Below are 12,131 nucleotides of genomic sequence, written 5' to 3'. Positions count from 1 at the left end.
ATTTACAATCTGCATATGCATACAAGTGTGGCCATTTACAATCTGCATCTGCATACAAGTGTTGCTATTTACAATCTGCATATGCATACAAGTTTGGCCATTTACAATCTGCATATGCAAACAAGTGTGGCTATTTACAATCTGCATATGCATACAAGTGTGGCCATTTACAATCTGCATATGCATACAAGTGTGGCTATTTACAATCTGCATATGCATACAAGTGTGGCTATTTACAATCTGCATCTGCATACAAGTGTGGCCATTTACAATCTGCATATGCAAACAAGTGTGGCTATTTACAATCTGCATATGCATACAAGTGTGGCTATTTACAATCTGCATATACATACAAGTGTGGCCATTTACAATCCACATATGCATACAAGTGTGGCTATTTACAATCTGCATATGCAAACAAGTGTGGCTATTTACAATCTGCATATACATACAAGTGTGGCTATTTACAATCTGCATATACATACAAGTGTGGCTATTTACAATCTGCATATGCATACAAGTGTGGCTATTTACAATCTGCATATGCAAACAAGTGTGACTATTCACAATCTGCATATGCATACAAGTGTGGCTATTTACAATCTGCATATGCAAACAAGTGTGCCCATTTACAATCTGCATATACATACAAGTGTGGCCATTTACAATCTGCATATGCATACAAGTGTGGCCATTTACAATCTGCATATGCATACAAGTGTGGCCATTTACAATCTGCATATGCATACAAGTGTGGCTATTTACAATCTAGATGCATACAAGTGTGGCTATTTACAATCTGCATATGCATACGAGTGTGGCCATTTACAATCTGCATATACATACAAGTGTGGCCATTTACAATCTGCATATGCATACAAGTGTGGCCATTTACAATCTGTAGATGCATACAAGTGTGGCTATTTACAATCTGCATATGCATACAAGTGTGGCCATTTACAATCTGCATATGCATACAAGTGTGGCCATTTACAATCTGCATATGCAAAAGGTGTGGCTATTTACAATCTGCATATGCATACAAGTTGGGCTATTTACAATCTGCATATGCATACAAGTGTGGCTATTTACAATCTGCATGTGCATACAAGTATGGCTATTTACAATCTGCATATGCATACAAGTGTGGCTATTTACAATCTGCATATGCATACAAGTGTGGCTATTTACAATCTGCATATGCATACAAGTGTGGCCATTTACAATCTGCATATGCAAACAAGTGTGGCTATTTACAATCTGCATATGCAAACAAGTGTGGCTATTTACAATCTGCATATGCATACAAGTGTGGCTATTTACAATCTGCATATGCAAACAAGTGTGGCTATTTACAATCTGCATATGCATACAAGTGTGGCTATTTACAATCTGCATATGCATACAAGTGTGGCTATTTACAATCTGCATGTGCATACAAGTATGGCTATTTACAATCTGCATATGCATACAAGTGTGGCTATTTACAATCTGCATATGCATACAAGTGTGGCTATTTACAATCTGCATATGCATACAAGTGTGGCCATTTACAATCTGCATATGCAAACAAGTGTGGCTATTTACAATCTGCATATGCAAACAAGTGTGGCTATTTACAATCTGCATATGCATACAAGTGTGGCTATTTACAATCTGCATGTGCATACAAGTATGGCTATTTACAATCTGCATATGCATACAAGTGTGGCTATTTACAATCTACATATGCATACAAGTGTGGCTATTTACAATCTGCATATGCATACAAGTGTGGCCATTTACAATCTGCATATGCAAACAAGTGTGGCTATTTACAATCTGCATATGCAAACAAGTGTTGCTATTTACAATCTGCATATGCATACAAGTGTGGCTATTTACAATCTGCATATGCAAACAAGTGTGGCTATTTACAATCTGCATATGCATACAAGTGTGGCTATTTACAATCTGCATATGCATACAAGTGTGGCTATTTACAATCTGCATATGCATACAAGTGTGGCCATTTACAATCTGCATATGCAAACAAGTGTGGCTATTTACAATCTGCATATGCAAACAAGTGTGGCTATTTACAATCTGCATATGCATACAAGTGTGGCTATTTACAATCTGCATATACATACAAGTGTGGCTATTTACAATCTGCATATGCAAACAAGTGTGGCTATTTACAATCTGCATATGCATACAAGTGTGGCTATTTACAATCTGCATATGCATACAAGTGTGGCCATTTACAATCTGCATATGCAAACAAGTGTGGCTATTTACAATCTGCATATGCATACAAGTTGGGCTATTTACAATCTGCATATGCAAACAAGTGTGGCTATTTACAATCTGCATATGCAAACAAGTGTGGCTATTTACAATCTGCATATGCATACAAGTGTGGCTATTTACAATCTGCATATGCATACAAGTGTGGCCATTTACAATCTGCATATGCAAACAAGTGTGGCTATTTACAATCTGCATATGCATACAAGTTGGGCTATTTACAATCTGCATATGCAAACAAGTGTGGCTATTTACAATCTGCATATGCATACAAGTGTGGCTATTTACGATCTGCATGTGCATATAAGTGTGGCTATTTACAATCTGCATGTGCATACAAGTGTGGCTATTTAAAATCTGCATATGCATACGAGTGTGGCCATTTACAATCTGCATATACATACAAGTGTGGCCATTTACAATCTGCATATGCATACAAGTGTGGCTATTTACAATCTGCATATGCAAACAAGTGTGGCTATTTACAATCTGCATATGCATACAAGTGTGGCCATTTACAATCTGCATATACATACAAGTGTGGCTATTTACAATCTGCATATGCAAACAAGTGTGGCTATTTACAATCTGCATATGCATACGAGTGTGGCCATTTACAATCTGCATATGCAAACAAGTGTGCCCATTTACAATCTGCATATACATACAAGTGTGGCCATTTACAATCTGCATATGCATACAAGTGTGGCCATTTACAATCTGCATATGCATACAAGTGTGGCCATTTACAATCTGCATATGCATACAAGTGTGGCTATTTACAATCTGTAGATGCATACAAGTGTGGCTATTTACAATCTGCATATGCATACGAGTGTGGCCATTTACAATCTGCATATACATACAAGTGTGGCCATTTACAATCTGCATATGCATACAAGTGTGGCCATTTACAATCTGTAGATGCATACAAGTGTGGCTATTTACAATCTGTATATGCATACAAGTGTGGCCATTTACAATCTGCATATGCATACAAGTGTGGCCATTTACAATCTGCATATGCAAAAAGTGTGGCTATTTACAATCTGCATATGCATACATGTTGGGCTATTTACAATCTGCATATGCATACAAGTGTGGCTATTTACAATCTGCATGTGCATACAAGTATGGCTATTTACAATCTGCATATGCATACAAGTGTGGCTATTTACAATCTGCATATGCATACAAGTGTGGCCATTTACAATCTGCATATGCAAACAAGTGTGGCTATTTACAATCTGCATATGCAAACAAGTGTGGCTATTTACAATCTGCATATGCATACAAGTGTGGCTATTTACAATCTGCATATACATACAAGTGTGGCTATTTACAATCTGCATATGCAAACAAGTGTGGCTATTTACAATCTGCATATGCATACAAGTGTGGCTATTTACAATCTGCATATGCATACAAGTGTGGCCATTTACAATCTGCATATGCAAACAAGTGTGGCTATTTACAATCTGCATATGAATACAAGTGTGGCTATTTACAATCTGTAGATGCATACAAGTATGGCTATTTACAATCTGCATATGCATACAAGTGTGGCTATTTACAATCTGCATATGCATACAAGTGTGGCCATTTACAATCTGCATATGCATACAAGTGTGGCTATTTACAATCTGCATATGCATACAAGTGTGGCTATTTACAATCTGCATCTGCATACAAGTGTGGCCATTTACAATCTGCATATGCAAACAAGTGTTGCTATTTACAATCTGCATATGCATACAAGTGTGGCTATTTACAATCTGCATGTGCATATAAGTGTGGCTATTTACAATCTGCATGTGCATACAAGTGTGGCTATTTAAAATCTGCATATGCATACGAGTGTGGCCATTTACAATCTGCATATACATACAAGTGTGGCCATTTACAATCTGCATATGCATACAAGTGTGGCTATTTACAATCTGCATATGCAAACAAGTGTGGCTATTTACAATCTGCATATGCATACAAGTGTGGCCATTTACAATCTGCATATACATACAAGTGTGGCTATTTACAATCTGCATATGCAAACAAGTGTGGCTATTTACAATCTGCATATGCATACGAGTGTGGCCATTTACAATCTGCATATACATACAAGTGTGGCCATTTACAATCTGCATATGCATACAAGTGTGGCCATTTACAATCTGCATATGCAAACAAGTGTGGCTATTTACAATCTGCATATGCATACAAGTGTGGCCATTTACAATCTGCATATGCAAACAAGTGTGGCTATTAACAATCTGCATATACATACAAGTGTGGCCATTTACAATCTGCAGATGCATACAAGTGTTGCTATTTACAATCTGTATTTGCACACAAGTATGGCTATTCACAATCTGCATATGCATACAAGTGTGGCCATTTACAATCTGCATATGCATACAAGTGTGGCCATTTACAATCTGCATATGCATACAAGTGTGGCCATTTACAATCTGCATATGCAAACAAGTGTTGCTATTTACAATCTGCATATGCATACAAGTGTGGCCATTTACAATCTGCATATGCATATGCATAGAAGTGTGGCTATTTACAATCTGCATATGCATACAAGTGTGGCCATTTACAATCTGCATATGCATACAAGTGTTGCTATTTACAATCTGCATATGCATACAAGTGTGGCTATTTACAATCTGCATATGCATACAAGTGTGGCCATTTACAATCTGCATATGCATACAAGTGTTGCTATTTACAATCTGCATATGCCTACAAGTGTGGCCATTTACAATCTGCATATGCATACAAGTGTGGCTATTTACAATCTGTATTTGCATACAAGTATGGCTATTTACAATCTGCATATACATACTAATGTGACCATTTACAATCTGCATACAAAGATTAGAAATCTGTATAATAGTAAGAATTGATTTACCTTCTGGGCTTCAGACAACACAGAATATGCACTTTCAATCTGGCGTTTGGAGAGTTTACCCAGGGGCATCTTTTTTAGGTCAATCTACAGTCAATAAAACAATGAATAACAATTATTACAAGCAGTATTTTGTATTGTTATTTTGTACTATATTGTAATTCTAGACTATACCATTTCTAGCTGTAAAACCAATAAACTTGCTATATTGTAATATCACTAGAAATTATGTTTATATAAAACTCACTTCAAATTCAACCATTGTTTTTTTCATCATATCAATATCAAATATCATGACTATAAGGTCTTCTACCGATGGTGGCAATTTGGATCCTTTCCCAATTTCCATTTTACCCATGTCAACATCATCCTGCAATCAAGGGAATCCAATCATATAAAGCACAACAACAAGCTTTGTAATAGATGAAATTATGATGCTTTGTTGAAAAAAAATATCAGGGGGTTGTCATACATAAATTGTAGATTACTTTACAGCATTATGAAGTTTAAAAAAGATACAAACAGCGTGATTCGGAAAGTTTTAATCTTCAAAACCTTTTAAGATTTATTTGTACTTTTAGGGTAGTGAGTACGTTATAACACTTATTTGTTTAATGTAGATACTAGATTATGTTTATTGCATTCCTGCTACTTTTCCAAATAAATAAAAATATATTACAATGAATGCTATATGATATCAAATATAATTCACTCAATATCATGATAATAGAAGAAACCAAAATAAGCCATTCATTCTGTATATTATAGTTTTACTGAAGATTTCAATAATTGTAATGCTTTACTAGGTATGCAATAAGGATAACAAACAAAATAAACCATGCAATATTTGCTATATATTTACATGCCACGAGTGGATAAATATGGTTTTATTTTAATTATATCAGAGAATTATGACCTCAGAACTTTGACTAAAATGTGTATAATCAATGTGAAAATACAAATTCCAAATATGGATTGAGTATGTAATATTTCCAGGATGGTTGGCATGTTTATGCAATGTTTAACTCAATTCTGGGATTCATATACATTGTAGTTCAGAAAGATGTTCACTAATATAAGGATGCATGAATATACACAAGTGTGTAATGTATTCCATATTCCTTTTGAAAAATGTTTCCCATTCCTTTTCACAATATGCAGATGCAATTTGTAATGTACAAACCAGGTATGTATGATTTCAGTGCAAACTCCAATAAAAGTTTATAAATACAAAAAAAAATACTTGAGTATTCTTACAATATCATCAACATCAGTTTTTATGTGCTTGTATATGAATATGAACAGAGAAAAACACTTCTTACCTCGCCATAGTCAATTTCAAGTGGATAGAATTTTTTGGGATATTTCTTGAAATCAGATGTTCCAAAATCATTGCCAGTTTTCTCGCCATAAATAGCGCTAAACTGAGCAATGGCATTGTCTTTATTGTTAAAAGACTCTAATTTGTTACCACCAATGGTTGTTCCAACACGACCCCAGGCACGGAACACATGCCACCTACAATGAGAAAATGATAAATTGCAGATAGTGATTCCAATAAATTGAAATATTCAATAATAATCACAATGAATTGCTATTATCAAAGAATTTTACCAAACAAATTAGAAACCTGTGATTAATTTTTTTACAAACGTGGGAAATGTTTTGCCAATTAATTGGAATTCTGGAACACTTTTTACAAATCAATTGGAATTCTGGAACACTTTTTACCAATCAATTGGAATTCTGGGACACTTTTCACCAATCAAATGGAATACTGGGACACTTTTCACTAATCAATTGGAATTCTGGGACACTTTTCACCAATCAAGTGGAATACTGGGACACTTTTCATCAATCAAGTGGAATTCTTGGACACTTTTCACCAATCAAGTGGAATTCTGGGATATTTTTCACCAATCAATTGGAATACTGGGACACTTTTCACCAATCAAGTGGAATACTGGGACACTTTTCACAAATCAATTGGAATTCTGGGATACTTTTCACCAATCAAGTGGAATTCTGTGATACTTTTCACCAATCAAGTGGAATTCTGGAACACTTTTCACCAATCAAGTGGAATTCTGGGATACTTTTCACCAATCAAGTGGAGTTCTTGGACACTTTTCACTAATCAATTAGAATTCTGGGACACTTTTCACTAATCAATTGGAATTCTGGGATACTTTTCACCAATCAAGTGGAATACTGGGACACTTTTCACCAATCAAGTGGAATTCTTGGACACTTTTCACCAATCAAGTGGAATTCTGGGATATTTTTCACCAATCAATTGGAATACTGGGACACTTTTCACCAATCAAGTGGAATACTGGGACACTTTTCACAAATCAATTGGAATTCTGGGATACTTTTCACCAATCAAGTGAAATTCTTGGACACTTTTCACCAATCAAGTGGAATTCTGGGATACTTTTCACCAATCAAGTGGAATTCTTGGATACTTTTCACCAATCAAGTGGAATACTGGGACACTTTTCACCAATCAATTGGAATTCTGGAACACATTTTACCAATCAATTGGAATTCTGGGACACTTTTCACCAATCAAGTAGAATACTGGGACACTTTTCACTAATCAATTGGAATTCTGGGACACTTTTCACCAATCAAGTGGAATACTGGGACACTTTTCACCAATCAAGTAGAATTCTTGGACACTTTTCACCAATCAAGTGGAATTCTGGGATACTTTTCACCAATCAATTGGAATACTGGGACACTTTTCACCAATCAAGTGGAATACTGGGACACTTTTCACAAATCAATTGGAATTCTGGGATACTTTTCACCAATCAAGTGGAATTCTGTGATACTTTTCACCAATCAAGTGAAATTCTTGGACACTTTTCACCAATCAAGTGGAATTCTGGGATACTTTTCACCAATCAAGTGGAATTCTTGGATACTTTTCACCAATCAATTGGAATTCTGGAACACTTTTTACCAATCAATTGGAATTCTGGGACACTTTTCACCAATCAAGTGGAATACTGGGACATTTTTCACTAATCAATTGGAATTCTGGGACACTTTTCACCAATCAAGTGGAATACTGGGACACTTTTCACCAATCAAGTAGAATTCTTGGACACTTTTCACCAATCAAGTGGAATTCTGGGATACTTTTCACCAATCAATTGGAATACTGGGACACTTTTCACCAATCAAGTGGAATACTGGGACACTTTTCACAAATCAATTGGAATTCTGGGATACTTTTCACCAATCAAGTGGAATTCTGTGATACTTTTCACCAATCAAGTGAAATTCTTGGACACTTTTCACCAATCAAGTGGAATTCTGGGATACTTTTCACCAATCAAGTGGAATTCTTGGATACTTTTCACCAATCAAGTGGAATACTGGGACACGTTTCACCAATCAATTTGAATTCTGGGATACTTTTCACCAATCAAGTGGAATTGTGGGATACTTTTCACCAATCAAGTGGAATACTGGGACACTTTTCACTAATCAATTGGAATTCTGGGACACTTTTCACCAATCAAGTGGAATACTGGGACACTTTTCACCAATCAAGTGAAATTCTTGGACACTTTTCACTAATCAATCTTAATTCTGGGACACTTTTCACCAATCAAGTGGAATTCTGGGATACTTTTCACCAATCAATTGGAATACTGGGACACTTTTCACCAATCAAGTGGAATACTGGGACACTTTTCACAAATCAATTGGAATTCTGGGATACTTTTCACCAATCAAGTGGAATTCTGGGATACTTTTCACCAATCAAGTGAAATTCTTGGACACTTTTCACCAATCAATTGGAATTCTGGGATACTTTTCACCAATCAAGTGGAATTCTGGGATACTTTTCACCAATCAAGTGAAATTCTTGGACACTTTTCACCAATCAATTGGAATACTGGGACACTTTTCACCAATTAAGTGGAATACTGGGACACTTTTCACCAATCAAGTGGAATTCTGGGATACTTTTCACCAATCAAGTGAAATTCTTGGACACTTTTCACCAATCAATTGGAATTCTGGGATACTTTTCACCAATCAAGTGGAATTCTGGGATACTTTTCACCAATCAAGTGAAATTCTTGGACACTTTTCACTAATCAATTAGAATACTGGGACACTTTTCACCAATCAAGTGGAATTCTTGGACACTTTTCACTAATTAATTGGAATACTGGGACACTTTTCACCAATCAAGTGGAATACTGGGACACTTTTCACCAATCAAGTGGAATTCTTGGACACTTTTCACTAATCAATTGGAATTCTGGGACACTTTTCACCAATCAATTGGAATTCTGGGATACTTTTCACCAATCAAGTGGAGTTCTTGGACACTTTTCACTAATCAATTGGAATTCTGGGACACTTTTCACTAATCAATTGGAATTCTGGGATACTTTTCACCAATCAATTGGAATTCTGGGACACTTTTCACCAATCAAGTGGAATTCTGGGATACTTTTCACCAATCAAGTGGAGTTCTTGGACACTTTTCACTAATCAATTAGAATTCTGGGACACTTTTCACTAATCAATTGGAATTCTGGGATACTTTTCACCAATCAAGTGGAATACTGGGACACTTTTCACCAATCAAGTGGAATTCTTGGACACTTTTCACCAATCAAGTGGAATTCTGGGATATTTTTCACCAATCAATTGGAATACTGGGACACTTTTCACCAATCAAGTGGAATACTGGGACACTTTTCACAAATCAATTGGAATTCTGGGATACTTTTCACCAATCAAGTGAAATTCTTGGACACTTTTCACCAATCAAGTGGAATTCTGGGATACTTTTCACCAATCAAGTGGAATTCTTGGATACTTTTCACCAATCAAGTGGAATACTGGGACACTTTTCACCAATCAATTGGAATTCTGGAACACTTTTTACCAATCAATTGGAATTCTGGGACACTTTTCACCAATCAAGTAGAATACTGGGACACTTTTCACTAATCAATTGGAATTCTGGGACACTTTTCACCAATCAAGTGGAATACTGGGACACTTTTCACCAATCAAGTAGAATTCTTGGACACTTTTCACCAATCAAGTGGAATTCTGGGATACTTTTCACCAATCAATTGGAATACTGGGACACTTTTCACCAATCAAGTGGAATACTGGGACACTTTTCACAAATCAATTGGAATTCTGGGATACTTTTCACCAATCAAGTGGAATTCTGTGATACTTTTCACCAATCAAGTGAAATTCTTGGACACTTTTCACCAATCAAGTGGAATTCTGGGATACTTTTCACCAATCAAGTGGAATTCTTGGATACTTTTCACCAATCAATTGGAATTCTGGAACACTTTTTACCAATCAATTGGAATTCTGGGACACTTTTCACCAATCAAGTGGAATACTGGGACACTTTTCACTAATCAATTGGAATTCTGGGACACTTTTCACCAATCAAGTGGAATACTGGGACACTTTTCACCAATCAAGTAGAATTCTTGGACACTTTTCACCAATCAAGTGGAATTCTGGGATACTTTTCACCAATCAATTGGAATACTGGGACACTTTTCACCAATCAAGTGGAATACTGGGACACTTTTCACAAATCAATTGGAATTCTGGGATACTTTTCACCAATCAAGTGGAATTCTGTGATACTTTTCACCAATCAAGTGAAATTCTTGGACACTTTTCACCAATCAAGTGGAATTCTGGGATACTTTTCACCAATCAAGTGGAATTCTTGGATACTTTTCACCAATCAAGTGGAATACTGGGACACGTTTCACCAATCAATTTGAATTCTGGGATACTTTTCACCAATCAAGTGGAATTGTGGGATACTTTTCACCAATCAAGTGGAATACTGGGACACTTTTCACTAATCAATTGGAATTCTGGGACACTTTTCACCAATCAAGTGGAATACTGGGACACTTTTCACCAATCAAGTGAAATTCTTGGACACTTTTCACTAATCAATCTTAATTCTGGGACACTTTTCACCAATCAAGTGGAATTCTGGGATACTTTTCACCAATCAATTGGAATACTGGGACACTTTTCACCAATCAAGTGGAATACTGGGACACTTTTCACAAATCAATTGGAATTCTGGGATACTTTTCACCAATCAAGTGGAATTCTGGGATACTTTTCACCAATCAAGTGAAATTCTTGGACACTTTTCACCAATCAATTGGAATTCTGGGATACTTTTCACCAATCAAGTGGAATTCTGGGATACTTTTCACCAATCAAGTGAAATTCTTGGACACTTTTCACCAATCAATTGGAATACTGGGACACTTTTCACCAATTAAGTGGAATACTGGGACACTTTTCACCAATCAAGTGGAATTCTGGGATACTTTTCACCAATCAAGTGAAATTCTTGGACACTTTTCACCAATCAATTGGAATTCTGGGATACTTTTCACCAATCAAGTGGAATTCTGGGATACTTTTCACCAATCAAGTGAAATTCTTGGACACTTTTCACTAATCAATTAGAATACTGGGACACTTTTCACCAATCAAGTGGAATTCTTGGACACTTTTCACTAATTAATTGGAATACTGGGACACTTTTCACCAATCAAGTGGAATACTGGGACACTTTTCACCAATCAAGTGGAATTCTTGGACACTTTTCACTAATCAATTGGAATTCTGGGACACTTTTCACCAATCAATTGGAATTCTGGGATACTTTTCACCAATCAAGTGGAGTTCTTGGACACTTTTCACTAATCAATTGGAATTCTGGGACACTTTTCACTAATCAATTGGAATTCTGGGATACTTTTCACCAATCAATTGGAATTCTGGGATACGTTTCACCAATCAATTGGAATTCTGGGACACTTTTCCCCAATCAAGTGGAATACTAGGACACTTTTCACCAATCAATTGGAATTCTGGG

At 36.0% G+C, this 12,131-nt stretch overlaps 1 protein-coding gene across 2 annotated transcripts in view; it reads right to left on the bottom strand.

The window, feature by feature from the left end:
- The window catches only part of LOC102804644 (poly [ADP-ribose] polymerase 1-like), a 108,737-nt gene that overhangs the window by 82,876 nt on the left and 13,730 nt on the right, over positions 1-12,131 (bottom strand). For both annotated transcript variants that reach the window (XM_085492585.1, XM_085492586.1), the window contains exons 14-16: positions 6,526-6,721; positions 5,451-5,573; positions 5,207-5,290 (exon numbers count right to left, since the gene is read on the bottom strand). In XM_085492585.1, coding sequence (XP_085348711.1) covers positions 5,207-5,290; positions 5,451-5,573; positions 6,526-6,721 — 403 coding nt within the window. The remainder of the gene's footprint in view (positions 1-5,206; positions 5,291-5,450; positions 5,574-6,525; positions 6,722-12,131) is intronic.

Source organism: Saccoglossus kowalevskii, chromosome 2 (assembly GCF_978046115.1).
Source record: "Saccoglossus kowalevskii chromosome 2, keSacKowa6.1, whole genome shotgun sequence".
Classification (NCBI taxonomy): domain Eukaryota; kingdom Metazoa; phylum Hemichordata; class Enteropneusta; family Harrimaniidae; genus Saccoglossus; species Saccoglossus kowalevskii.
The sequence above is the reverse complement of the archived record's forward strand: the minus strand, read 5'-3'. Positions and strand labels throughout refer to the sequence as shown.